Below are 24494 nucleotides of genomic sequence, written 5' to 3' on the forward strand. Positions count from 1 at the left end.
TGACTACCTATCCACAGGATCATCAATATTAAAATCCTGGAAAACCCCATTTAATGGTGCACTGGTGTGGCATGTTGCTCCATGGTGGATTGACATGTGCACTACCACTCCATTCATAGAGGGGAATTAGGCATCTACCATTCTCTGGATCGCAGGGGGTCCCAGTGGTCGGACCTCCAAACGTACGATGTTATCAGCTATCCTGTATTCAGAGAGAAATGTAGACAACTTTATTCAATACATTATATGAACCTAAGGTGATGCCATTTAAAAAAAGGGTATGGCTGATGAAAAAAACTAAAAATGTCCTGATTAATACAAATTATGCTTTTCCCATAAAGAGATATGAGTGTTATATGTGTGTGTGTATATATATATATATATATATATACACACTAATAGAGAACCGTGGTGTAGTCACACACAGCCTAGTCCCGCCTCCATTCAGAGGCTCATTCGCCCAGCTGTGATAACCCGGAAGTGCTTGCTGTGGGAGCCTTGGAGCTGCGGCGCCTAGGAGTGACGTCATTAGCCGGAGTCTCCACCATGTCGGCGGCAGCGCTGCAGGAACACTTTAAGGCGAACAGCAAGACCCGCGAGTTCCCTGCACACACCGCTAAGGTGCACTCGGTGGCCTGGAGCTGTGATGGAAGACGCCTGGCATCTGGCTCCTTCGATAAGACGGCCTGTGTGTTTTTGCTGGAGAAGGACCGGCTGGTGAGACTGCATGTATCTGTCCTCAGGTGCAGTGACTGCGTGTAGGGGACCTGCCTGCCAAGCTGAGTCTGCATGTGCCCTCTTTAGGGTCAGGTTCTGTGTGCCTTTCATGGCATGCTGTATGTGCCTGTGTATATATGGAGGAATTGTCTACACAGGGAGCTGCACCATAGAGGGGTTCTAGCTCCATCGCTGCAAGTCCTGGGTCTCCCCACGTCATCATTTGGTGTGATTGCGTGCTGCCCATGCATCGATTCACTGGGTCCTGTGACGCATGGGTAAGACGTGGATCTGGCTTCGCTGGTGGTTAGAAAATGGAGAAAGGTCAACAACCCCTTTAAAGGGATATAAATGGTTACTGCCTGCCTACTTCTCCCCAGTGGGACATATCTGTAAGTGGTGCGGCTAGGAATTCAGTAGACTTTATCGCAAATTATATCCATCTCAAAAGGCTGCTATACTTTAAATATTGAAATCAGACTCTGCCACTGGATGCACCCCAATAGCTTACAACTCCTCAAACAAGCAGAGAGGCAGCTCCACCTTCTTCCTCCTGGTCCATGGGCTGCAAGATGGTGGCTGCTCCTGGGTAGCTTCTGTTCTTAGCATCACAAAGGCTATGATGGCACTGACTATTATCACTGCTGTCACTGTGATAGACAGGGAGGATCCGATCCAAATTTTAACAAAGTTTGCAGGGATTTATGAGGATAATCTGCCATCACCCAGAACTTTTAATTCTCTCCTCAGGAGAAAACTGCTTTACCCAGTACTACTTGGGAAGCCTACTGCTATGCTAATCGGCTTGCCTATTGTAATATCTATACCTGTCTCCTCCCTGTGCAGTTTTAGTTCTCTATATCTCTTAAAACACATTTATACATGATAAAACCCCTCCAGATGTAGATGAAGTATTAGCAGAGGTCATTGTACCCCATAAGCGTAGAATGAGAATTGGTTCACATTGAACTTAAACGTTAACATTTCTTGTTACATTTTTTTCAATTCTAAGAAAATGTTCTCCCCTGGGTTTGATGGCTGGTCTGCAGGTTCATAAAAACATTTTCCAATAGTATCCAGCTCATATTAATGGTCATCAGTATCAAACTTCAGGAAAACCCCTTTAACCTAGTATAGGCATTGGTTGTCCAGAAGAGGGGGCTATCCCTTCATTGCCTTGAGGTACCTCCTGCAGTGATGGTGAAGGTTGGACATCAGTACTGTGTGTTCATTTATTGGATACATAAATGCAGATGGTCCTGAAGCAGTGACCGTGAAATACAGATAGATCTGTAGAACATTCAGCAGATGAATGTAAAGTTTTGATCATTTTATTTTTCAATTGCAGATAAGAGAGAATAATTATCGTGGTCATGGTGATAGCGTCGATCAACTCTGCTGGCACCCTACAAACCCAGACCTCTTTGTCACTGCATCAGGTGACAAGACTATACGTATATGGGATGTTAGATCTGAGAGGTGCATTACAACTGTCACCACAAAAGGCGAGTATCCAGTATGCCCTGTGTAAAACATAATAAATGATGTCAATTTGACATGGCTGTTATTGTATTGATCAGCAGTATAAGGGCTCATACACACAAACGTATTTTCTTTCCGTGTCCGCTGTATTTTTTTGCTGATCCGTTTTTTGCGGACCACAAAATACATACGGTCGTGTGCATGAGGCCTAAGGTTGTCATGTCACTAATAGAGCAAAATGAACGTCATAAAAAAAAAAAGACGAAACTGCATTTTTTTTTTTTTAGATCAATTTCACCCCATAGATATTTTATTTTTATTTTCAATACATTAAATGGAATATTAAAGGGTGCCATAAAAAATGCAACGTGTCCTGCAAAAAGCTGGGATGTGAACAAAAAGTCAAAATGAATAGATAGATGGCAGGGAGAAAAATACAAGACAATACTGAGAATAGAGCGATGGTCGGGCATGTACACTGCCGCTCCATTCAAACTCTTTGGGACTGCCGGAGATGGCTGAGCACCGTGGCTTAAATTGGACATTGTGCGCCTAAAATTTGGCACGTTTTTGGAGTAAGCCAACAAATAAGTGTTGTAAAGTTAGACTAGACAGACTATATGTGGTTCAGATTTATGATCCAGCATCAGCTACAATTATACATCTGCACAGTTTGACTTTGGGGCAGATTTATTAAAGCTTTGACACCACTTTAAGTCACTAATTTTGGCATACACCATATTTGCGTTATGATTTAACTTTTCTGCACTATTGAAAAGTGTTGAGAACTGGAATGGGGTTTGACGCACGGAGTGTGGTCTCCCACATTGGATTTACTATAATTTATGCCAGAAACTGGCATGCCTTATAACTGAAATTGACACCAGTGTATCCTGGCGTAGATATCTGTTTTTTGGCACACAGCCAGCCAGAAGATGCACAAAATGTATTTTTATTAAATTTGGAGCATATTACTCCAGTGCATTTATTTATATATTTTTTATTTTTTTACACTAAGACTAGTGAAGTAAACGCCATTCTTAGGAAACTTGGCCATATTTAAGTTTACACTTTTACTTTCAGCTAAAATACATGCATGTATGGCAGATTTTGTGTCTTCAAAGATGGTGCCCATTCAGAAGCTTAACGGGCACTATAACCGTTGGGTACCTGCTGTTTTACAAAGAAACCTAGAGGCAGAGTCCGAGGACCAAATTACTCCCCATGCCAAAATTGAGGGGAGGTCGTTTCAGTTTCTATGCTAGCCATGGGCCTCCTGAAGGTTCTAGGGTCTGTCACAGGGAAGTTCCTATACACTTATACAGAGAATGCTCTCGTTCACTGATAGCACCTCCCCTGTGTACGAAGAGCGGTTCATAGGGAGTGATTTTAAAGGGAATGTATTATCAGAAAATGACCTATTATTTAAATTGTTTTACATGTTTAACATATTTTTAAATATTTTAAAGAATTTTTAAATCCTATGTCGGTGTCTATAAAGTGAAAACCATAAAATCCTGCAGTTTTTGTACTGGCCACTAAGCCTAATAATAAGCACCACTTCTTGGTCTGTACAGATCACTTTACTGCAGTTACCTGCTTGTCGATCATTTTAATCCTGCCTGTAAGGATATCACCTCTGTATATAGATAAGATCCATCATTCACAATAGGCGATTGTTAAAAGCTTATCTATTCTTTCCTTGTATAATGACCTCTGCACAGGTCACTGAGCTATTCCAGAAAACTCCCCCATAGAACTCGATTGTCCCCTCCTGTCCATTGTGTCTATGGCCCATAGGGCTGCCATAATGCAATTTTCTTAATGCTTTCTAAATGCTGTTAAGAACAGCTCAGGCAAGATGGCCGACCCCATAATCATGTTCATGAAACAGAATGAAAAAAAGGATATGTGTCACTATCTGGTTTTAACTGGCCGATTTAACATTTTTGGTGACACATTTCCTTTTAAGTTAGGGAAAAATAATTTCATTCAGGGAGGCAATGGGGGGGAGGGGGTGGGCGGTGTTTAAACAGTATTAAGACAGTACATAGACGGGCAGAAGGCTTCTTGTCTGGTTTATGAGCCAGTTTGTTAAATTCAACAAAGTACTTTCTCGGTGCAATGTAAGAGGGTAGCAAGTGGGAGCTAACCTTAGTTAGAAGCAAAGAGGGTTGTCTCTGATTAGGTAGTTCTAAGCAGGCTAGTTTTATATTCTAAGTCTTTCTGTACTTTTGCATTCCTTTTTTCAAACGGGAAGCCTCAGCTATGATGGCACCTCTAATGACTGATTTATGAGCAGCCCAATTGGTAGCAGGGGATCACATCTGAAGAGGTTAATGTGAAAAGAAATCTCGTAGAGTTGATGAAATAGCGGAGAGATTAAATTCCATTGTGACGAGGTAGTCATCAGACCAAACACATGGTATGTGTCCAGCATACAATAAGGTTGTGAGAAGATGAGTGGAGGCTAGATCCAAGCGATTCTAGTGTAATGGTGATGAGCTGGTGAAAAGTAAGTGTAACCACACTGGGGACCATTGAACTCCCTCCAACAATGAGCTTATTACTGGTCTCAGATATCCTTTAGAACTAGAAGATAGTTTGTTCCCAGTTTGCAGAAGACGTGTCTTGTCCGGCATTGAAGGACCTGTTAACGTCTCCACACTGCAGTTCCAGTCTTTTGAATTGAAGCTGTTCAACTCCCACACCCAAATTACGAAAAAAGGAAACTGGTTGATCATTGGGAGCATAAGAATTGAGGAGGCACAGGCAATGAGTGAAACACTACCAACCACAATAATATATCTTCCCTGAGGATCTAGAATAGTAGATTCATTTTAAAATGGTAAGGAATTCTTAATGGAAATGGCCACTCCACTGCTTTTGGAATGAAATGGGCCATAAGATAATAGGATATATCTGTGATGAAAATATTTAGGAGGTTGGAGTAAAATGAGATTCCTGAATACATACAGTATAATGTCAGGTTTAAGGCGGCCACATTGAGAATTAAAAGCTTTTACATTATGAGATAAGGCATTGGAGGGACTATGGAATCCAGATCTGTGACAAATCCAGAACACAAAATTGAAAAAATAGTACAAGGCTCCTACTAATGACAAGTGTTACAAAAATGAAAGGGAATGAGTGGAACATATATTATAAAAGGTGGCTGCAGTGGACCCCCGAGACCCTGTTATACATCACAAATACTGTGTGCCCAAGGCAGTCAAGCTGACAACACGGGGCAAATTGGAGCTGCACCGCAGCCACCATCCAGTGATCAGATATAACACAAAAACAGAAATGGCGTTTACAGATATCCAATAGATTAAGGAGTGATGAGTGTAGACCTACTGTACTACAGGGAAACTTTTGGGGTACTTCGGGCATCAATAGGCTATCATCAAACTAGGTAAAAAGGTGAAGCCTGTCATAAAGTTGGCCGAATTGGACTCACAAGACCAACAGAACATCAAAGACACTACGAGCATCTAAAGCAAACAGGCAATGGCCAAGGGTGAATGGAGGGGAGGTGCAAGACAGCCAACATAAAGATTAAATAAACAGAGTAGGCTGTCAAACACCAAAGAAAAAGAGAATATTAGGAATCAGGAGACAAGTCCAGTAATATTTGTAGGCCTGCTGTATAACAGAAAATGATTTTAGAAGGCTATCGCCAGACTATATTGGTAGACTAGGTGGAGCCCTAAAATCAGTGTAACCTCAAAAAATGCAGAGAACACCGGAAACGGTCAGGCAGGCAAGTGCCTACAGCCACCATGAATTAATTATGTACAGCCTCATAAAAACAAAATTGATGTATACAAACATTGAATAGACTAAAGTAGGGCGTTGAGTGCCTGAACTAAAAAGACAGAGTGGTGGCCAGTAATATGTGTGGACATGCTTTACCACATGGATGCATTTTAGATGTCAGAAGACTGCCGCCAAACGATGAAGAGGGTGGAACTGGTCTAGGAGATCTCTTCGCTTATGGGTTGCGCTGCCTTTTAATTTGCCACAATCTAGCCAGTCGTTGAGCCAATAGGCTGGCGATAGTTGCTTGATCAATAGAGATGTCCTGTCGTAGAATATGGCATCCTTTCTTTAGGTTGTTAATCAGATACTTGTGGTTTCCAGTCTTGCAGGCAACATGAAACTGGAATCCGCAGGTATGGAATTTGGGCTCAATGTAGGACCATGGTCACTGGATACATGGCTCGGCGTCTCTCTAAAGTTGTAGGGGCTCAGTTGAAAAACAATTGTACTGAGGAATCGACACCAAGGTGAGGCTTTAAATTGCAAGCTGCCACTAGGAGCTGGTCACTTATCTCGGGATAATACCTCTTGATACGTTAGGATTCCTAGGGTGTCAGTGTTGTATGAATATGATCCATTCTAAGTATCTTTGGGTCCGCTTGAGGTAAGAGGGCCCAGAAAAGATTAAAAAGAGTAAGCTATAGATCGGTGATTAGGATCCAGGGAAAGCTTATGTTTGCTCTCTGACTGCGATTTTCTAGATCCTCCAATTTGTTTCAACACGTCCATTCTGATAACATGGTCATTCAGACGAGACTTGTCGTCGCCCTCCATTGCATTAGCTACTTCAATCATTTTATCTTCCAACTTGGAAAACTAAGCCCTGTAGCAGTTTGGTAAAATGTGCAGCTGCCTTATAAAGTTCTGTTGAAAAAAGCTGTTTAATGTTGGCATAGAGTTCACTGGGATCAAATGCAGTTCAAGTTTAGATGGTATCTGTGAATTTGTATTCCCGTATTGGAATTCTGATCTCTCCGTGTCAGGGGGTTGTGGAGTACAGAAGACTTCTGGCAGAATATGCTGGGACCTCTGCCTAGACTTTTTTTTCTTTTCTGTGAATTTGCAGTCATGTCCCACATTTTAGTTAATGAGTAAGGCTAGTTTCAGACTAGTGCTTGCCATCTCGGGCAGACTGTTCCAGAAGGGAGCATCCTGCCCAAGCTGTCTGGATCCGGCGGCGCTTTTGTCCGGCCGATTCTCTGCATAGTTGCCTGGTTGCAGTGGTCCCTTTCATAGTTAATGGTCCGGGCCGGATCCAGGCAACTTCCTGCTGATGTCAAGCGCTAGTTGTGAGGCTAGCCTAAGCCAGTTTAATGCTAACAAAGGTGTCAATTCAGTAAGACATTGTATCTTCAAAGTCGAAACCTATTGTGAGGATGGGTGTTGCAGTGACGTAGAATCCCCACAAGATGGTGGTAGGTGATAAGTTGTGAGTGGTAGAAAATTCTAAAGGAACTATGCAAGTTCTATTACCTTAGAGTCTAAGTGCTTAGAAACAATAGATGAGGTAATATGCCACACATCTGTAGACTGGCAATGCAGGGGTTGCTACACATATATAGGTAGCTATAGATACACATACTAGATTGTAAGTAACTTGGGGGCTAAATCGACTTGGCAATTCTGTCGTTTATTTTTTTACAGAATCGTCAAAGGCGAATTAATTTAATTAGTCGCCCAGCCCTGCTTTCTGTTTCACTACAGCTAATATATAATCCTGTCTTCTTGTCTTTAGGGGAAAATATAAATATCTGCTGGAGCCCAGACGGTCAGACCATTGCAGTAGGAAATAAGGACGATGTTGTCACCTTTATAGATGTAAAAACCCATCGCCCCAGAGCAGAGGAGCAGTTCAAGTTTGAGGTCAATGAAATCTCCTGGAACAATGATAATAATATGTTCTTTCTTACCAATGGGAATGGCTGCATTAACATTCTGAGGTACCGTGACTGTCCTTCATATGTCATCAATGTAGTAATGTTTGGAGGGGTCTGCGAGCTATATACACGTTTTAGCCACCATCTTGGCTTTCCTTTACCACCTCAGCTCTGTTGGAGTGACAGTACAGATTCTGCTTTAACACCATGAATACACTATCTGGAGTGGGAAGTACATAAAATGTCATCATCTGATATCCATCATACAGGGAGTTTCAGTTCAGCTCGCTTTTAATAGGTGGCTATTACATCCACAATTGGGTAAGACAACTCTGACAGAATCCATTTGTATGAGGCTGCAGTGAGCTGTCATTCATAGTGATGAACCTTTACATGGTCATGACATTTAGTAGTTTTATGGGTTATTACATCACAGTGGATGAAACATTGTGGCCTAGTGATCATGTAATACAGGGTACAGAAGAGGAATTCCAGAAAGTCGCAACATTTTCCTTAATGGTGTTGTGCAGCCTGTTTGTATTGATGACCTGTCCTCAGGATAGGTCATCAGTAACTATTCAGTAGGGGTCCAAAACCCGGTATCTCACCATTACGCTGTTAAGAGGAGGCGGCGTTACACTACGTGCTGTCTCCCCCCTGTAGTGGTGGCGTAGTGTAAGTACAAGCACTTGCTCCATTCAAGTGAATGGAGCCAGAACTTGTAATTACACTGCCGAGACGATGAGCAGTGTAATGAAGAGGAAGTAGCGCTCGCATGGAGCGCCGCCTCCTATTCAAACAGTTAGCGGGGGTGCCGGGTGTTGGATCCCTGCCAATATGATATTGATGACCTATCCTGGGGAAAGGTTATCAATACAGACACGCTACACAACCCTTAATTATGGCGGGCACCAAACTTTGTGACTTTCTGACGCCAAATTTCTGGTGTACAGGTGATATTGTCTGTATATACATAATAGTGTATATGTGCTGTTCTCAGCTTCAGCAGCGAATATCTTGTGGTCTTCTCCCTAAGTTATGAATATTTTTCCTGTATTCCAGTTATCCAGAGCTCAAGCCAATTCAGTCCATTAATGCTCACCCTTCAAATTGCATTTGTATAAAGTTTGACCCGACTGGAAAGTATTTTGCCACTGGCAGCGCAGACGCACTTGTCAGTCTTTGGGACATAGAAGAGCTGGTGTGTGTGCGCTGTTTCTCCAGGTAAGTAGTTTTCTGCAATCAGAAGTCATGTGGTACATCAACTTCTTTATTTGTAGTATTATTATTATTATTAATAATAATAATATAATATTATTAGATATTCAAGATGACTGCATTTTTTTATTTTTTATATAAATGTATTAATTTTAAAGCCTTTTCTGCTTTGGTGACTGCAGTTTGTAAAGTACCAGAGGCCATCCAAGATCCTTTCCTCTAAATAACACTGCATTAAGTGGAGGTCTTAAAAGGGGTCGTCTCACTTCAGCAAGTGGCATTTATTATGTAGAGAAAGTTAATACAAGGCACTTACTGTATTGAGATTGTCCATATTGCTTCCTTTGCTGGCTGGATCATATTATACACTGCTTGTTTCCATGGTTATGACCACCCTGCAATCCAGCAGCGGTGGCTGTGCTTGCACACTATAGAAAAAAGGCCTTCCTATGTGAGCTTCCATGGTCCTGGCCCCCAGAGAGGCCGGCGCTTTTTCCTATAGTATTCCTATAACACAAACATAGAAAAAAGTCAAGCTCACCAAATATCCACCGTGAAACGCACAAGCCAAGGCCAGCTCTGTGTGATGAACTTCAAGGAAAGGAACTTCCAGCATGTAGTAAGTTAAAACGTTGCATCGTCTTTATTCCATAACAGTCATTATGATTAAAGTATCATGAGTAAGAACCGCACGGTTCGAAGCATGTCGATCAGACGGGAGGTGTCGGGAGGTTTTGTCTACTGCACTTTAATCATAATGACTGTTATGGAATAAAGACAATGCAACGTTTTAACTTGCTACGTGCTGCTATGCAAGCACGGCCACTGCTGCTGGATTGCAGTGGTGTCATAATCATGGAAATAAGTATATAATGTTCAGAAAATAGTAGTGGGTTGTAGTGGTTCACTCCTTAGTAGTTACAGGGTGGTGCTGCAAGCTCATATAGAGGGAATCACCCCACCCTCTGTTAAAAAGTAAATGTAACAATGGAAAAATGGGCGAGCACTCATACACTTGGCAACCAAATTGACATATGCAGAAAATATTTATTGTTAAATCCCTATAAAATTCAAGTAATAAAAATAATAAAAACTGTGTATTATAGCAATGACATACAAAAACTACAATCACATAAACTATAGTAGATATAGTAGTATAGTCGATATTGTATTGAATGCTAAAATATATGATAATAAAATATTCGATACTAGTCTATAGTCGATAAATTCACTGATATAAATCACACACCAAAAACTTCCAAGTATTGTCCAGGTCTTATATATGCTGTTATTGTGAAGGGGGAGGTAATTCCTCTGTGAATCTATCTCAGATTGGGAAAATGAGTGTCACTTTAAATATTGTAGGCGTATTTCCCCTGGGAACGTAGTGTATTCATAAAATGTCCACAGGAATCCTGATAATGTTGGAATAAAAAGTCTCTTATGGTATTTCCTTTTAAAGTCGAGGTAAACTTTAAATCGGTATTTGGCTTACCGTCTGGTGTCTGCTGTCTCCCTGTTGCTTGAGTGGAGCTTTAAATATTTGCCGGCTTATTTGATCGCTCCTTCCAACAAGCTGGTTCAAATTTTGCGGGAGTTCCAAAGATCGCGGGAGTTGACACTCTGTTCCGCAATTTCCTTCGGTACAGCTTTTCGACGATAAAAGTAGTTGTTCCTTTACTGTAAATTTTTTTTCTTTCTCTGTATGGCCATACAGTTTTATCGGAAGCTTCTCAATACAGGTACATCACTTGTTTCACCATACGCGTTTCAGGTAGATTCGCTCTCCCTTCCTCAGTGGTCAAGTGTCTGCCTGCCTGGCCTCCATTTTTATCCATTCCTTAATTACTTCCCAACTCTCAAACATCTGCTGTTCCCAATTGGTCAGGAAATACTCCCACATAATCAGGGGATAATTCTATACAGCATTGAAATATTTTTTTTGATTAAATTTTTTTTTTTTTCTACTTGCAGTTTCCATGTGTGGTGTTTTTTTTTTTTTTTGGGGGGACACACGCGTTTTTTTGCCCAGATGTCCCAATTGGTGTGATATACTGATGTGTGAAATATAAACTTAATATCGAATTGCTAACACTTATAAAATCACATTTTAATGATAAAATATTATTAAACAAATTATTTAGATTAAAATCCGGATATAAAACTATAAATACTCCCCAACATTGGAAAAATGAATCAAGCCAACAAAGGAAGCAAGATGGATAATAACAATACATTACTAAGTGCCTTGTATTAACTTTCTCTACATGACAAATGCCATTTGCTGAAGTGAGACAACCCATTTAACTTGTACTTGTGCTTCTTAAAGGGAGTCTGTCACCACATTTCAGCATATTAGACCGATCAAATAGCCTTGTATGATACACCCAGAACTTAAAAACGTTACCTTTGTTGTCGAAAACTGACTTTTCTTTTACCTGAAAATGAACTTATAACATTATGTTAATGAGCCTTCTCAAGTGCCCAGGGCGGCGTCTCAATCCTCGGAGCCCCAGGCAGCACCTTCTCAACGGCTCATAACCCTGCCCGCCCGTTTACTCCCCTCCCTGTCCTTTTCCACAGCGGCTGCGCGGTCAAAATCGTAGCCGGCGCATGCGCAGTCGGTATTGTGATGCCCTGCCAGGAGCGGGTATCGCATTGCGCATGCGCCCGCTACGATTTTGACCGCGCAGCCGCTGTGGAAAAGGACAGGGAGGGGAGTAAACGGGCGGGCAGAGGAACACGGGGGGCGGGGTTATGAGCCGTTGAGGAGGTGCTGCCTGGGGCTCCGAGGATTGAGACGCCACCCTGGGCACTTGAGAAGGCTCATTAACATAATGTTATAAGTTCATTTTCGGGTAAAAGAAAAGTCCGTTTTTGACAACAAAGGTAACGTTTTTAAGTTCTGGGTGTATCATACAAGGCTATTTGATCGGTCTAATATGCTGAAATGTGGTGACAGACTCCCTTTAAATGAGCTTGTGAATATCAGGGCTTGTATTGAACGGCTCCAGCGCATGTCAACATTTTAGCAAAACAGCTGGGAGGATTAAAGAAAGTGATCCAACTTTTTTTTTTTTACGGGAATCCTTGAATTGCTCCCATTGAAGTGAGTGGGCGCAGCACTGCAGTTACCAGCTGCATCCACTCCACAGTGGCTGGAGCTTTGTAGTGCCAGTGCTACTGCCGAATAGCTGATCTGTGGTTGTTTAAGACTCCTGCTGATGAAATATTGATGGCCTATCCTGAGAATAGGCCGTCCCTTGTAGAGAATGGTATGGGGTAGGACTGCAACGATTACTCGATTTGAATTGGGTAAGTGGACACACCAAAAATCCTCGATGCAAATTTTTTTGCACTGAGGATTCGTTTGTGTCATGTGACCATAGTGCATGTAAGCGCGCACTATGACCTGACGCTGTGTGGCGTCAGGAGGACCGTGCGACACGCAGAGAAGCAGATGGATGAGCTGTGGAGCGGCTCCCCTACAGGAGAGGTAAGTGTTAAACTTGGACTTGGCTAGGAGCGGAGATGGTGGCACTGGAGGAGCTGAGGACACGGAGGACTGCTGGCATGGGGATGGTGATGGGACAGAGGACTGATGGCACTGGTGGGAGCTAATGGCACTGGGGAGGAGCTGGTGGCATTGGGGTCTGATTACTTTTTATAAAAGAAAACGTTCTTTTAATTAAATTTTTTTTTCTTATTAGAGTACTCTATTAATCGATAGAATACTTGATTACTAGAATAATCGATAGCTGCAGCCCTATGGGGCAGTGGCTAAGCATGCACACTGCCACTCTATGGGAGTTGTATGAAGTGTCTATAGATTTGTCCTAATAGGTGGCTTTGCATTTTATGCACTCCTCGGCATTGAAATTGCAACACTAAGAAGGACACGCTGTAAGGTTATGCAAATTTAGGGAGTAGTTGTCACTAAGATCTGCAAATTAAATTTTTAAGCACCTGCCACGTAAAACTTCAAAAAAAGGATTCAATTCATGTGAGATGATTGAGCGATGCCTCTTGTTCGTCATCATGCCAGTTATCACCCCTTTTCACAAACTTAGAGGGACAGAGTTCTTGAACTGAGAGACTTTGGCTTATCACTCCAGCAGATTGCTATGCGTCTAGGCCATGATGTCATCACTGTTCAATGTTGTGGGTCCCAGGTGTTGGGAGAACAACGATGAACTGGAATGACGGCAAGAGATGCACAGAGGCGAACTTCTGCATGGACAGAATGTCTGAATAGAAGAAAGGTACATTGTGATCCATTCTGTACTGCAAGTGGAATTGGACATCCAATCCTAGGGCGGCAAGAAGTCTCTATAGTTACAAACCATCAAAAGGCGTTTGGTTAACATTGGGTTATGAGTCAGACCTCCAGCTACAGGTGGTCCACTGACCTTATGCTACTGTTCTCAAAGGCTATCATGGCGCATAGCAAGCCTGCAGTGGAGTCTGGAATGTAGGTCTGTCCTCGTCAGTGATGAGTCCTGCTTTTGTCTGGGAAACCGTTATAATCGGAGACAGGTCTGGAAACCATGTGGGCAACTCCATGAAGAAGCCTTCATAAGAGAACGTCACACCAGTCCTACTCCAGGGATTATGGAGTGGGATGTCCTAATGTACAGTAGCCAGACCCCTCTAGTCTTCATTTCAGGTACACTAACAGCTTGGTGTTACATTCATTTGGTTGTGGAACGGCCATTTCTCCAAAATGTCCCAGGAGCCATTTTCAACCGAAAAATGCTATGCCGCATGTTGCTCCTGCATGGCCTGTTCATCCTACCATGGCCTGCAGTGTCTATGGACTTGTTTCCCATTGAGCATATCTAAGAAGTCATTGATCAGCAATTGCCAAGAGAGCTGCCAGCAGCAGATCTTGATTTGTGTGCCCAAGTGCATTCAGCGTAGTAGAACTTTCCTCAGACAGCCATTAATAACATAATTAATAGCATGCCAAGGTGTTTAATTGGGTGTATTTCTGCACGTAGCACTCATACTCTATACTAAAGAAATTTGAGATTTTAAATATTTTGTATCTATTTTTTAAATCATTTACATATCGTTAATGTCTGATCCTGTGATTTCCATAATTCCACAACTTTTCCTACTTGGTGTTGCAATTTCAATGCTGAGTGAATTTTCAATGTTGGGTGCACTGGAATATACAGTTATTTCAGTGCATTATTAGATACTAAGGGGGTCATTCATTAAGACCCACAGTTTTAGATGCTGGTCTTAATACCCCTTTAGCTGGCGATGGATGCGCCAAATTCATGTAAAGTCACCAGCCTCTACATAACTTCGGTGTATCCACTACCTGTCTAATTCTACATCGGCTTCCTTGTTAGCGTCGACTTAAAGCATTTTCTGTGCCTAAAACAGGCGTAAAAAGCGATACATGAGACGGACTAGGCAGCCTGTCCACTCCACACCACTTTTTTTTTCTTTTTTTTGACCAGGTTGTGGCGCAAATCTCCGACACACATGCTAAAAAGTGGCCCCCCTATGTATCCTATTGGGACAAAAAATACAGAGTTTAACCCCTTAAGGACATGGACATATTTCACCTTGAGGAACAGGCCATTTTTTGCAAATCTGACCAGTGTCACTTTATGTGGTGATAACTTTAAAACGCTTTTACTTACCCAGGCCATTCTGAGATTGTTTTTTTTCGTCACATATTGTACTTCATGACACTGGTAAAATGGAGTTAAAAAAAAATCATTTTTATTTATAAAAAAAATACCAAATTTACCAAAAATTTGGAAAAATGTTCACGTTTCAATTTCTCTACTTCTATAATACATAATAATACTTATTACTTTACATTCCCCATATGTCTACTTCATGTTTGGATCATTTTGGAAATGACATTTTATTTTTTGGGGATGTTACAAGGCTTAGAAGTTTAGAAGCAAATCTTGAAATTTTTCTGAAATTTTCAAAAACCCATTTTTTCAGGTCTGAAGTCACTTTGTGAATAATAATAGAAACCATCCAAAAATGACCCCATTCTAGAAACTACACCCCTCAAGGTATTCAAACTGATTTTACAAACGTCGTTAACCCTTTAGGTGTTCTACAAGAGTTAATGGCAAATGGAGATAAAATTTCAGAATTTAGATTTTATTTTTTGGCAATTTTTTTTCCATTTTAATCCCATTTTTTTCCAGTTACAAAGCAAGGGTTAACAGCCAAACAAAACACTATTTATTGCCCTGATTCTGTAGTTTGCAGAAACACCCCATATGTGGCCGTAAACTACTGTACGGGCACACGGTAGGGCGTAGAGGGAAAGGTGCGCCGTGTGGTTTTTGGAAGGCAGATTTTGCTGGACTGGTTTATTTACACCATGTCCCATTTGAAGCCCCCCTGATGCACCCCTAGAGTAGAAATTCCAAAAAAAAAGTGACCCCATCTAAGAAACTACACCCCTCAAGGTATCCAAAACTGATTTTACAAACTTTGTTAACCCTTTAGGAGTTCCACAAGCGTTATTGGGAAATGGAGATGAAATGTGAGAATTTAAATTTTTTGGCACGTTTCCATTTTCTCCAGTAACAAAGCAACGGTTAACAGCCAAACAAAACACTATATTTATTGCCCTGATTCTGTAGTTTGCAGGAAACACCCCATATGTAGCCGTAAACTACTATACAGGCACACGGTATGACGTAGAGGGAAAGGTGTACCGTGTGGTTTTTGGTAGGCAAGGATTTTATTTACACCATGTCCCATTTGAAGCCCCCCCGATGCACCCCTAGAGTAGAAACTCCATAAAAGTGACCCCATTTTGGAAACTACGGGATAAGGTGGCAGTTTTGTTGGGACTATTTTTAGGGTACATATGATTTTTTTTGATTGCTCTATTTTATATTTTTGTGAGGCAAGGTTACCAAAAATAGAAATTATGAAATGTCATCTCCATTTGCCATAAACTGTTGAACACCTAAAGGGTTAATAAAGTTTGTAAAATCAGTTTTGCATACCTTGAGGGGTGTAGTTTCTTAGATGGGGTCGCTTTTATGGAGTTTCTACTCTAGGGGTGCATCAGGGGGGCTTCAAATGGGACATAATGCCAAAAAAAAGCCATCCAAATCTGCCTTCCAGAAACCATACAGCGTTCCTTTCCTTCTGCGCCGTGCCGTTTGGTCGTACAGCAGTTTACGATTACATATGGGGTGTTTCTGTAAACTGCAGAATCAGGGTAATAAATATTTAAGTTTTGTTTGGCTGCTAACCCTTGCTTTGTTACTGGAAAAAAAACGGATTAAAATGGAAAATTTGCCTGAAAAATTGCTGTTTTGGCACCGTTTTTTTATTTTATTTTTTTGACCGTGTTTAATTGAGGGGTCAGGTCATGGAGTATTTTTACAGAGCAGATTCTTACGGACGTGGCGATGCCTAATATGTCTACTTTTTTTTATTTATTTTAGTTTTACAAAATAATATTTTTGAGAAAACCATAGTGGTGTGTTTTTATTTTTTTTCTCCCCCGATTGTCAGTGGCTAAATGGAATTAAAATTGAGGAAGGGGATTATAAATGTAGTACTCCATGGAAGTGTGGTACTCCCTGAAGCAACCGTCAATGCAGAGGCCCGGATGATCAGGGCACGTGTCACACTGATTGGTGGTGTCCTTCCGTATCCCCTATCCTGTGACACACTCTGCACTTTCTGTGGGTCCGTCCCTTCTTTCCAGTATCGAGGACCACACCTGGAAAGTGTTGGCCAAGGACGATCCGGCGCCTCCAGTTCCCGAGGTACTCCGGCCTGCTCTTTCCCGGTCAGAAAAGATCAGGTCCTTGGGGACTGCTTCATAGAACTGAAGGAATTTCCCTGTGTTGCCAGCGCTCTGGGCCAGCACAAAAGAGTTGTACCAAGTAGAAGGCAACTTTTTTGTACTATGCCTGGGTTTTGTGCATGGCATTATATGGCTTGAAGACTTGATCAGATAGATCAACTCCTCCAATATACCGATTGTAGTCGACGATACAATCTGGCTTGAGGACCGTTGCCGCGGTACCTCGCACAGGGACATAGGTGATGCCGTTACCGTGAATTGTGGACAGTACAAGGACATCCCTCTTGTCCTTTATATCTGACCAGCAACAGGTTTCCACTGGTAAGGGCACGTGTCTCACCCCTGGGGATAGGTACCTGAAGGGGGTGGGTAGGGAGGCCGCGTTGATTTTTCCGCACGGTCCCACAAGCGGACGTGGATCTGGCGAGGGACTGGAACAAGGGGATACTAGTTCAATACGGGAATCTCGCCCCTCACGAAACACACAACTTGTAAGTGTACCCTGAGGTACTCTCACAAAGGTTGTACAGCTTCACGCCATACCTCGCCCGCTTAGAGGTATGGCGTGAACATACTGGAAAATGAGTCTACCCTTGAAAGCAATGAGAGACTCCTCAACCGCGACCTCCCTTCCAGGTACATAGGCCTCCAAAAATTTGGCCCCAAAGTAATCGATGACGGCCTGATTTTGTACAGGCGGTCATAGGCAGAATCACCTTGGGGGGGACATTCTGCATAATGCAGGCATTTCCGGATGGCCTCAAACCGGGTACGTGTCATGGCTGTACTGTAAAGTGGGGTCTGGTAGAGGACGTCCCCACTCCAGTAATGCCTGACACTGGGTTTTTTGACTAGGCCCATGTGCAGCACGAGGCCCCAAAACGTCCTCATCTCTGCTGCACTGACCGGAGTCCAGCCATCGGCCCTAGCCAAAAAGGAGCCCGGGTGTTGAGCAATGAACTGTTGGGCGTACAGGTTTGTTTGCCCCACCATCAGATTTACAAAGTGGTCACTGAAAAAAAGACTAAAATAGTCATATTCAGTGAAGACCACTGTGGGAATCTGGATTCCTGGTTGGCCTACAAAATCAGGAATCGCAGGCTCAAAATGCTCTGGGGTACACCATGCAAGTTCACCGGTAGGGGGCTCCGGTGGACTCGCTGATCAGTGGTGGGGTGTGCGATTCGCTAACAGTGGCCGGACGCTAAGAGTGCCGGCCACGGGAGCGTGGCCTGACTGGGGATGTGAGTGGACGTGCAGAGCTGAGCTCCCGGCTGAACATCCTGTAATCCATTCTTCTCCCCGTCCATCTGGGGCTGTAACGGCTCACCGATACAACGAAGTGCTTCCCCAGGGGTCCTGCCACCGTACCACTCCGCCATGCGCCGTCAAAAGGCCAAAGAGAAGGAGGGAAAGGGCGGTGAAAGAGCCACCCCAGCAAGGCAAGATGGCGCCGGACAGTCAGTGAAGCTGCTGGATGTGGCAGCGCTTACTACCAATGTGGGTGGCCTGAAAGAGGATATAGGGCTATTAAGGCAAGACATGAGGCAAGTCAAAGAGCGTATGAGTGAAATGGAGGGCCGCTTAATTGATTTGGAAGACCAAATGCCGCCAGTTAAAAGGGACATGCAGCGGGTGATTCACAATGTCACCATGATTATCTCCAAAACTGACGACCTGGTAAACGGGCTGCGGCCAAATAATGTGCGCATGATTGGTGTGCCAGAACGTACCGAAGGAACAGATGCTGTTACATTTGTGGAAAAGTGGCTAAGAGAAAAAATAGGAAAGGAAAAGCTGTCTGTTTGTTGTGGAACGAGCACATAGAGTGCCATTCTGCCCCCCACCACCAGGTGCACCACCTTTATTGCTTGGAGTCCTCCATTTTTGTGACCGGGATGTCATTTTGAGAGGAGCAAGAGACTGCACTGATCTGACTATTGATGGGAACCGGATCTCTTTGTTTCCTGACTTCTCACCTGACGTCCAAAAGAAGCGTGCACGTTTTATTGATGTTAAATGCAGACCGACTATTACAGCTTCCATATTTTATGCTATATCCTGCGAAACTGCGAGTCGTGGCGAAAGATAAAACGCGCTTGTTTGAGAATCCGGGTGCGGCATGTCAGTGGTTCGACTCCACTGAAAAGGATTTAAGGGAGGGCCCTTAATCTGCTGATTGCCACAAGTTATTATGCTATCACCTTCTACCTTTTGTCTATATGGACCGTTGATAAATGCGGGGTCATGTTGTTGGTTAGATGCCTGCAAATAATAGTGTGGGAGGCAGACTGAGTGCTTGAGTCAAGGCTCTACCCAGTACTGGAGACGGCCTTTTTTAATGTTTGCACTATGTCCTTTTCATCAGTTAGGAGTGTTATACTATAAGGTGGGAGATCTGATATATGCTAGCATAGCTGGGAATGTATGCCACTTTCTAGTTTTTATTCAACGTTCCCCTTGTTTGCTATTGCATATTTGTTTGTATTCCCCAAGTTCAGGAAATTTATTTTCCCCAGGGTTTCATGTGTATGTGAAATGTCTTTTGTTATGTATGGGTTGGGGAGGGGGGTGGGAGGGACTGAGACCTTATTGACTAGACACCAGTGGTTATATGTGTATGACCGGGCCGAGGCTGATTACGGACCTGTACTGCTATGGTTTAAAAACATAAATGGGTACCCTTAGAATAATTGCCTGGAATGTGAGGGGGCTGAACCAACCTGCTAAACGCAATGCCGTCTTTTATGCCTTGCAAACGTATTAACCGGCAATTCTGTGCCTCCCAGAAACTAATCTCACTTCTGAGAGAACACATCTTATTCATAATGCTTGGGTGGCACAGAAGTTTTATTCCTCCTATTCCACGCAATCGAGAGGGGTGAGTGTGTTGGTGCATAGAAATGTTCCCTTTATATCGAAGGAGGTACATGTGGATGAGGAGGGTCGCTTTATATTCTTATTATTCTTCAGACAATTGCACTAATCATAAACAAGACGAGTTACAAACTGGTACAGAAGGAGAGAGGGCCCTGCCCGTGAGGGCTTACAATCTACATGGTATGGGAGAAGGACACAGTAGGTGTGGGTGAAGTTGGTCATGGCGGTATGGAGGCAGCAGGGTCACTGGTTGTAGGCTTGTCTGAAGAGGTGGGTTTTCAGGTTTCTTTTGAAGGATTCCACTGTAGGTGAGAGTCTGATATGTTGGGGTAGCGATTTCCAGAGTATGGGGGATGCACGGGAGAAATCTTGGAGGCGATTGTGGGAAGAGGCGAGAAGAGGAGAGAAGGAGGTCTTGTGAGGATCAGAGAGTGCGTGTGGGGGTGTATCGGGAAAGTAGCTCAGAGATGTAGGGAGGGGACAGGTGATGGACGGCCTTGTATGTATTTGTTAGTACTTGAATTCGCTGGGCAATGGGGAGCCAGTGAAGGGATTGGCAGAGGGGAGAGGCAGAGGAGTAACGGGGTGAGAGGTGGATTAGTCGGGCAGCAGAGTTAAGGATAGATTGGAGGGGTGCGAGAGTGCTAGATGGAAGGCCACAGAGGAGAGTGTTGCAGTAGTCTAGGCGGGAGATGATGAGGGCATGGACAAGCATTTTTGCAGATTCAAAGTTAAGGAAAGCACGGATGCGGGAGATGTTTTTGAGTTGGAGGCGGCAGGTGGTGGAAAGTGCTTGGATGTGCGGTCTGAAGGGGAGGGCAGAATCCAAGGTCACTCCAAGGCAGCGGACTTGGTTGACCGGGGAGAGTGTGCAGCCATTGATCGTGATAGATAGATAGGTCTGTTGTGGGAGTTGAGCAAGATGGGGGGAAAGAGGATGGATTCTGTTTTATCCATGTTAAGTTTTAGAAAGCGAGAGGAGAAGGATGATATAGAACAGGGCTGGCCATCCTGTGGCTCTCCAGCTGTTGTAAAACTACAATTCCCACCATGCCCTGCTGTAGGCTGATAGTTGTAGGCTGTCTGGGCATGCTGGGAGCTGTAGTTTTGCAACAGCTGGAGAGCCGCAGGTTGGCCAGCCCTGATATAGAAGATAGACATTGTGGGATTCTGGATAGTAAGGTGGTGATGTCTGGACCAGAGAGGTAGATTTGTGTGTCATCAGCGTAGGAGTGATACAGAAAGCCATAGGACTCTATGAGCTGTCCCAGGCCAAAAGTGTAGATAGAGAAGAGCAGGGGTCCTAGGACAGAGCCTTGCGGGACACCAACAGAGAGGGAATGAGACGAGGAGGTGGTTCGGGAGTGGGAGACGCTAAACGTCCGGTCTGTGAGGTATGATGTGATGCAGGAGAGGGCCAGGTCAGTGATGCCAAGAGATGAGAGTTTGCAACAGAAGGGAGTGGTCAACAGTGTCTTAGGCATAGGACAGGTCAAGGAGAAGGAGGACAGAGTATTGTTTGTTGGTTTTGGCTGTCAGTAGGTCATTGGTGACTTTGGTGAGGGCAGTCTCAGTCGAATGGTGGGGTCGGAAGCCAGATTGTAGGCGGTCAAAGAGGGAGCAGGAGGAAAGGTGAGAGGACAGTTCAGAATGGACATTTTCTTCAAGTAGCTTTGAGGCATACGGAAGCAGTGATATGGGGCGATAACTGGACAAAGAAGATGGGTCAAGTGAAGGCTTTTTGAGGATGGGTGTAATGGTAGCGTGTTTAAAAGCAGAGGGGAAGACACCAGAGGTTAGTGATAGGTTGAAGAGATGAGTTAGGTCTGGGATAAACACTGTGGTGAGGTTAGGGATGAGGTGGGATGGGATTGGGTCAAGTGCACAGGTGGTGAGATGTGATCTGGAGAGTAGAGTGGAGAGTTTTTCTTCTGTAATGGTGGAGAAGCGGGTTTTGGGAGAAGAGGACCGAGCAGTTGTGTAGAGGGTCTGTGGGGACTGTGTAGTGAAGCTTTCTCTGATTTTGACTATCTTTTGTTTGAAATATTTGGCAAAGTCCTCAGCTGAGAAGAGAGGCGCGGGTGGGGGTGCTGAGGGACAGAGAAGGGAGTTAAAAGTGCTAAAAAGTTGTTTAGGGATGTGGGCCAGGGAAGATATGAGAAGTAGGCCTGTTTTGCATCAGCGAGTGAGGATTTGAATATGAGGAGGGATTGCTTGTATGCGGTGAAATGATCTTTTGAATGGGACTTCTTCCATCGCTGCTCAGCAGACCTGGAAGCTTGTCTGAGTTGTTTGGTCAGGTTGGTGTGCCAGGGTTGTCTGTTAATTTTTCGGGTTTTGGTGTGTGTGTGTGTGTGTGTGTGTGTGTGTGTGAGGGGTGCAACAGTGTCCAGAGCTGTACTTATTGTGGTCTTATTTAGGGTGGTAGCAGCATCTGGGTCTTGGAGGGAACAGATGGTAGAGAGTGGCAGAAGAGAGTCAGAAAGCAAGCGAAAGTCTAGATGTTTAAGGTTCCTGCTGGGGTGTGCTGGTGTGTGGACCGGGGGAGCAGCAGAAGAGACCAATGAAGAGAAGGTGAGTAGGTTGTGGTCGGATGGGGGAGAGGCGAATTAGAAAGGTTAGATGGGGAGCAGAGGCGGGTAAAGCGAAGATCCAAAGTGTGACTATCTCTGTGGGTGGGAACTGAAGACCACTGAAGGAGGAAGAGAGCGATAGGAGTTTAGAGGCGGTTGAGTGGCAGGTGTCAATAGGGATGTTGAAGTCACCCATGATAGTGGGGATGTCGGCAGAAAGAAAGTGTAGTAGCCAGGTGTTAAAGTGGTCAAGAAAGATGGTGGCTGGGCCTGGGGGGCGGTTAATGACGGCTACTTGGAGGTTGGAGGGAGAGTAGATGCGAACAGAGTGTACTTCAAATGAGGTGAGCGTAATTGAGGGTGGCAGTGGAGTTGGGCTGTAGGAGCATGTATTAACTGTTCTGTGTTTCATTACCAAATGATACTAGTGGCCGTTTATATACCTCCCCCATATTCCTGTGAAGTTCTCAAAGTATTATCCTTTACTTCCAAATTTCCAGATCTGCCAGTTCTCATAATTGGTGATTTTAATATGTTATTGGACAAATCCCTAGATAAATTCCAATCTGATAGTGGGGCCTCTGGCCCTTCTCTATCCTCATTAGCCAAGACGCTCGCTGAAATAGACTTTGTATGATTTTGTGGAGGTCCAGAAATCCCGGTGTGAAGCAATACTCCCGCTACTCGTCATCGCATAGTTCTCTTTCTAGGATAGATCTCGCTGTGGGATCTAAGGGAGTGTTAGATAAGGTCCAGGATGTTAGGTACTTACCCCGTAGTATTTCTGACCACTCCCCGTTATTGGTAGTACTGGATTTAGGGAGAGAGCTATTGGGTCCGAGACAACCATGGCGACTAAACCCTTTTAGTTGATACTGGTACTGTGATATCTGCTACTCTGACTGACTTTTTTTTTTTTTTTTTTTTTTACCAGTAATGAAGGTTCAGCTAGTCACTCCATTATCTGGGATACAATGAAAGCTTATATTAGAGGGATATACATTAAACGGATTAGTTCTCCTAAAACTAAAAGCAGGGCACTTACGACAGAACTGCTGGATAGAGTTCAGACTACGGAAGCTAAGTACATCTCTGACCCCTCCCTAGAAAATTCCTCGCACTGGACGGAGGCGCAAGATCTACTGAAGGAACATTTGATTAGTAGAGCTGGGGACAAACAATTTTTTAAGACTCAACATTATTTTATGGAAGGGGAATGTACTGGCCACCTACTAGCTACTATTATTAAGACCCAATCGGGCCCATCTTGTGTATTGGGAATCGCTAATAAAATGGGCGTACAGGTATCTGGAGATGATAACGTAATGAACATATTCCATGAGCACTATGCAGATGTCTTTAAGTCCAGACTAGGGATTGGCTGTAGTGACAGAGAGCAATACCTGCATAATATCCAGATGCCTCGCCTGTCTGATAAGAGATTACTTGATGGGGACATTCAATTGGAAGAGATGGTATTGGCGGTGCAGTCGCTTCCTAACGGAAAAGCACCTGGGGGAGATGGTCTGCCTGGGGAATTCTACAAAAAAGATCAAGAAGTTTTGCTCCCGCATCTCCTACAGGTGTTTAATGAATCTTATAGGACAGGTATTTTACCTAGCTCTATGAGAGAAGCATTGGTGGTAGTGATCCCTAAACCAGATAAGGATCCCAATATGGTAGATTCATATAGATCCATCTCACTCTTAACAGTAGATATAAAAGTGTTGGCCAAGGTACTTGCTAATAGGCTCCTGAATGTTATCTCCCACATTATACATGAAGATCAGTGCGGGTTTATGCCAGGAAAATCCACGTCATTAAACCTTAGGCGTCTGTTCCTCAATATTCAGATGAGGGGAACAGAATGGGATGTTGGATGCCTTGCAGTGGTCTCTTTAGACGCTGCAAAGGCCTTTGATAGTGTTGAATGGGAATACTTATAGGCGGTTATGGCAAAACTAGGATTCGACCCTGGATACATTAATTGGGTAAAATTGCTCTATAGTCAACCGAGAGCTAGGCTGCGAATAAATGGTAAGCTATCCCAAATGATGACACTGGAGAGAGGCAACAGGCAGGGGTGCCCTTTGTCACCTCTCCTGT

General features: G+C 43.6%; 1 protein-coding gene across 1 annotated transcript in view; it reads left to right on the forward strand.

Annotated features, from left to right (window-relative positions):
• The first annotated feature begins 533 nt into the window (after positions 1-533).
• Positions 534-24494, forward strand: part of THOC3 (THO complex 3) — a 44303-nt gene continuing 20342 nt past the window's right edge. Inside the window, exons 1-4 of the mRNA XM_040405640.1 lie at positions 534-717; positions 2066-2222; positions 7760-7964; positions 8964-9125. Coding sequence (XP_040261574.1) covers positions 547-717; positions 2066-2222; positions 7760-7964; positions 8964-9125 — 695 coding nt within the window. The 5' untranslated portion in view covers positions 534-546. The remainder of the gene's footprint in view (positions 718-2065; positions 2223-7759; positions 7965-8963; positions 9126-24494) is intronic.

Source organism: Bufo bufo, chromosome 1 (genome assembly GCF_905171765.1).
Source record: "Bufo bufo chromosome 1, aBufBuf1.1, whole genome shotgun sequence".
Classification (NCBI taxonomy): domain Eukaryota; kingdom Metazoa; phylum Chordata; class Amphibia; order Anura; family Bufonidae; genus Bufo; species Bufo bufo.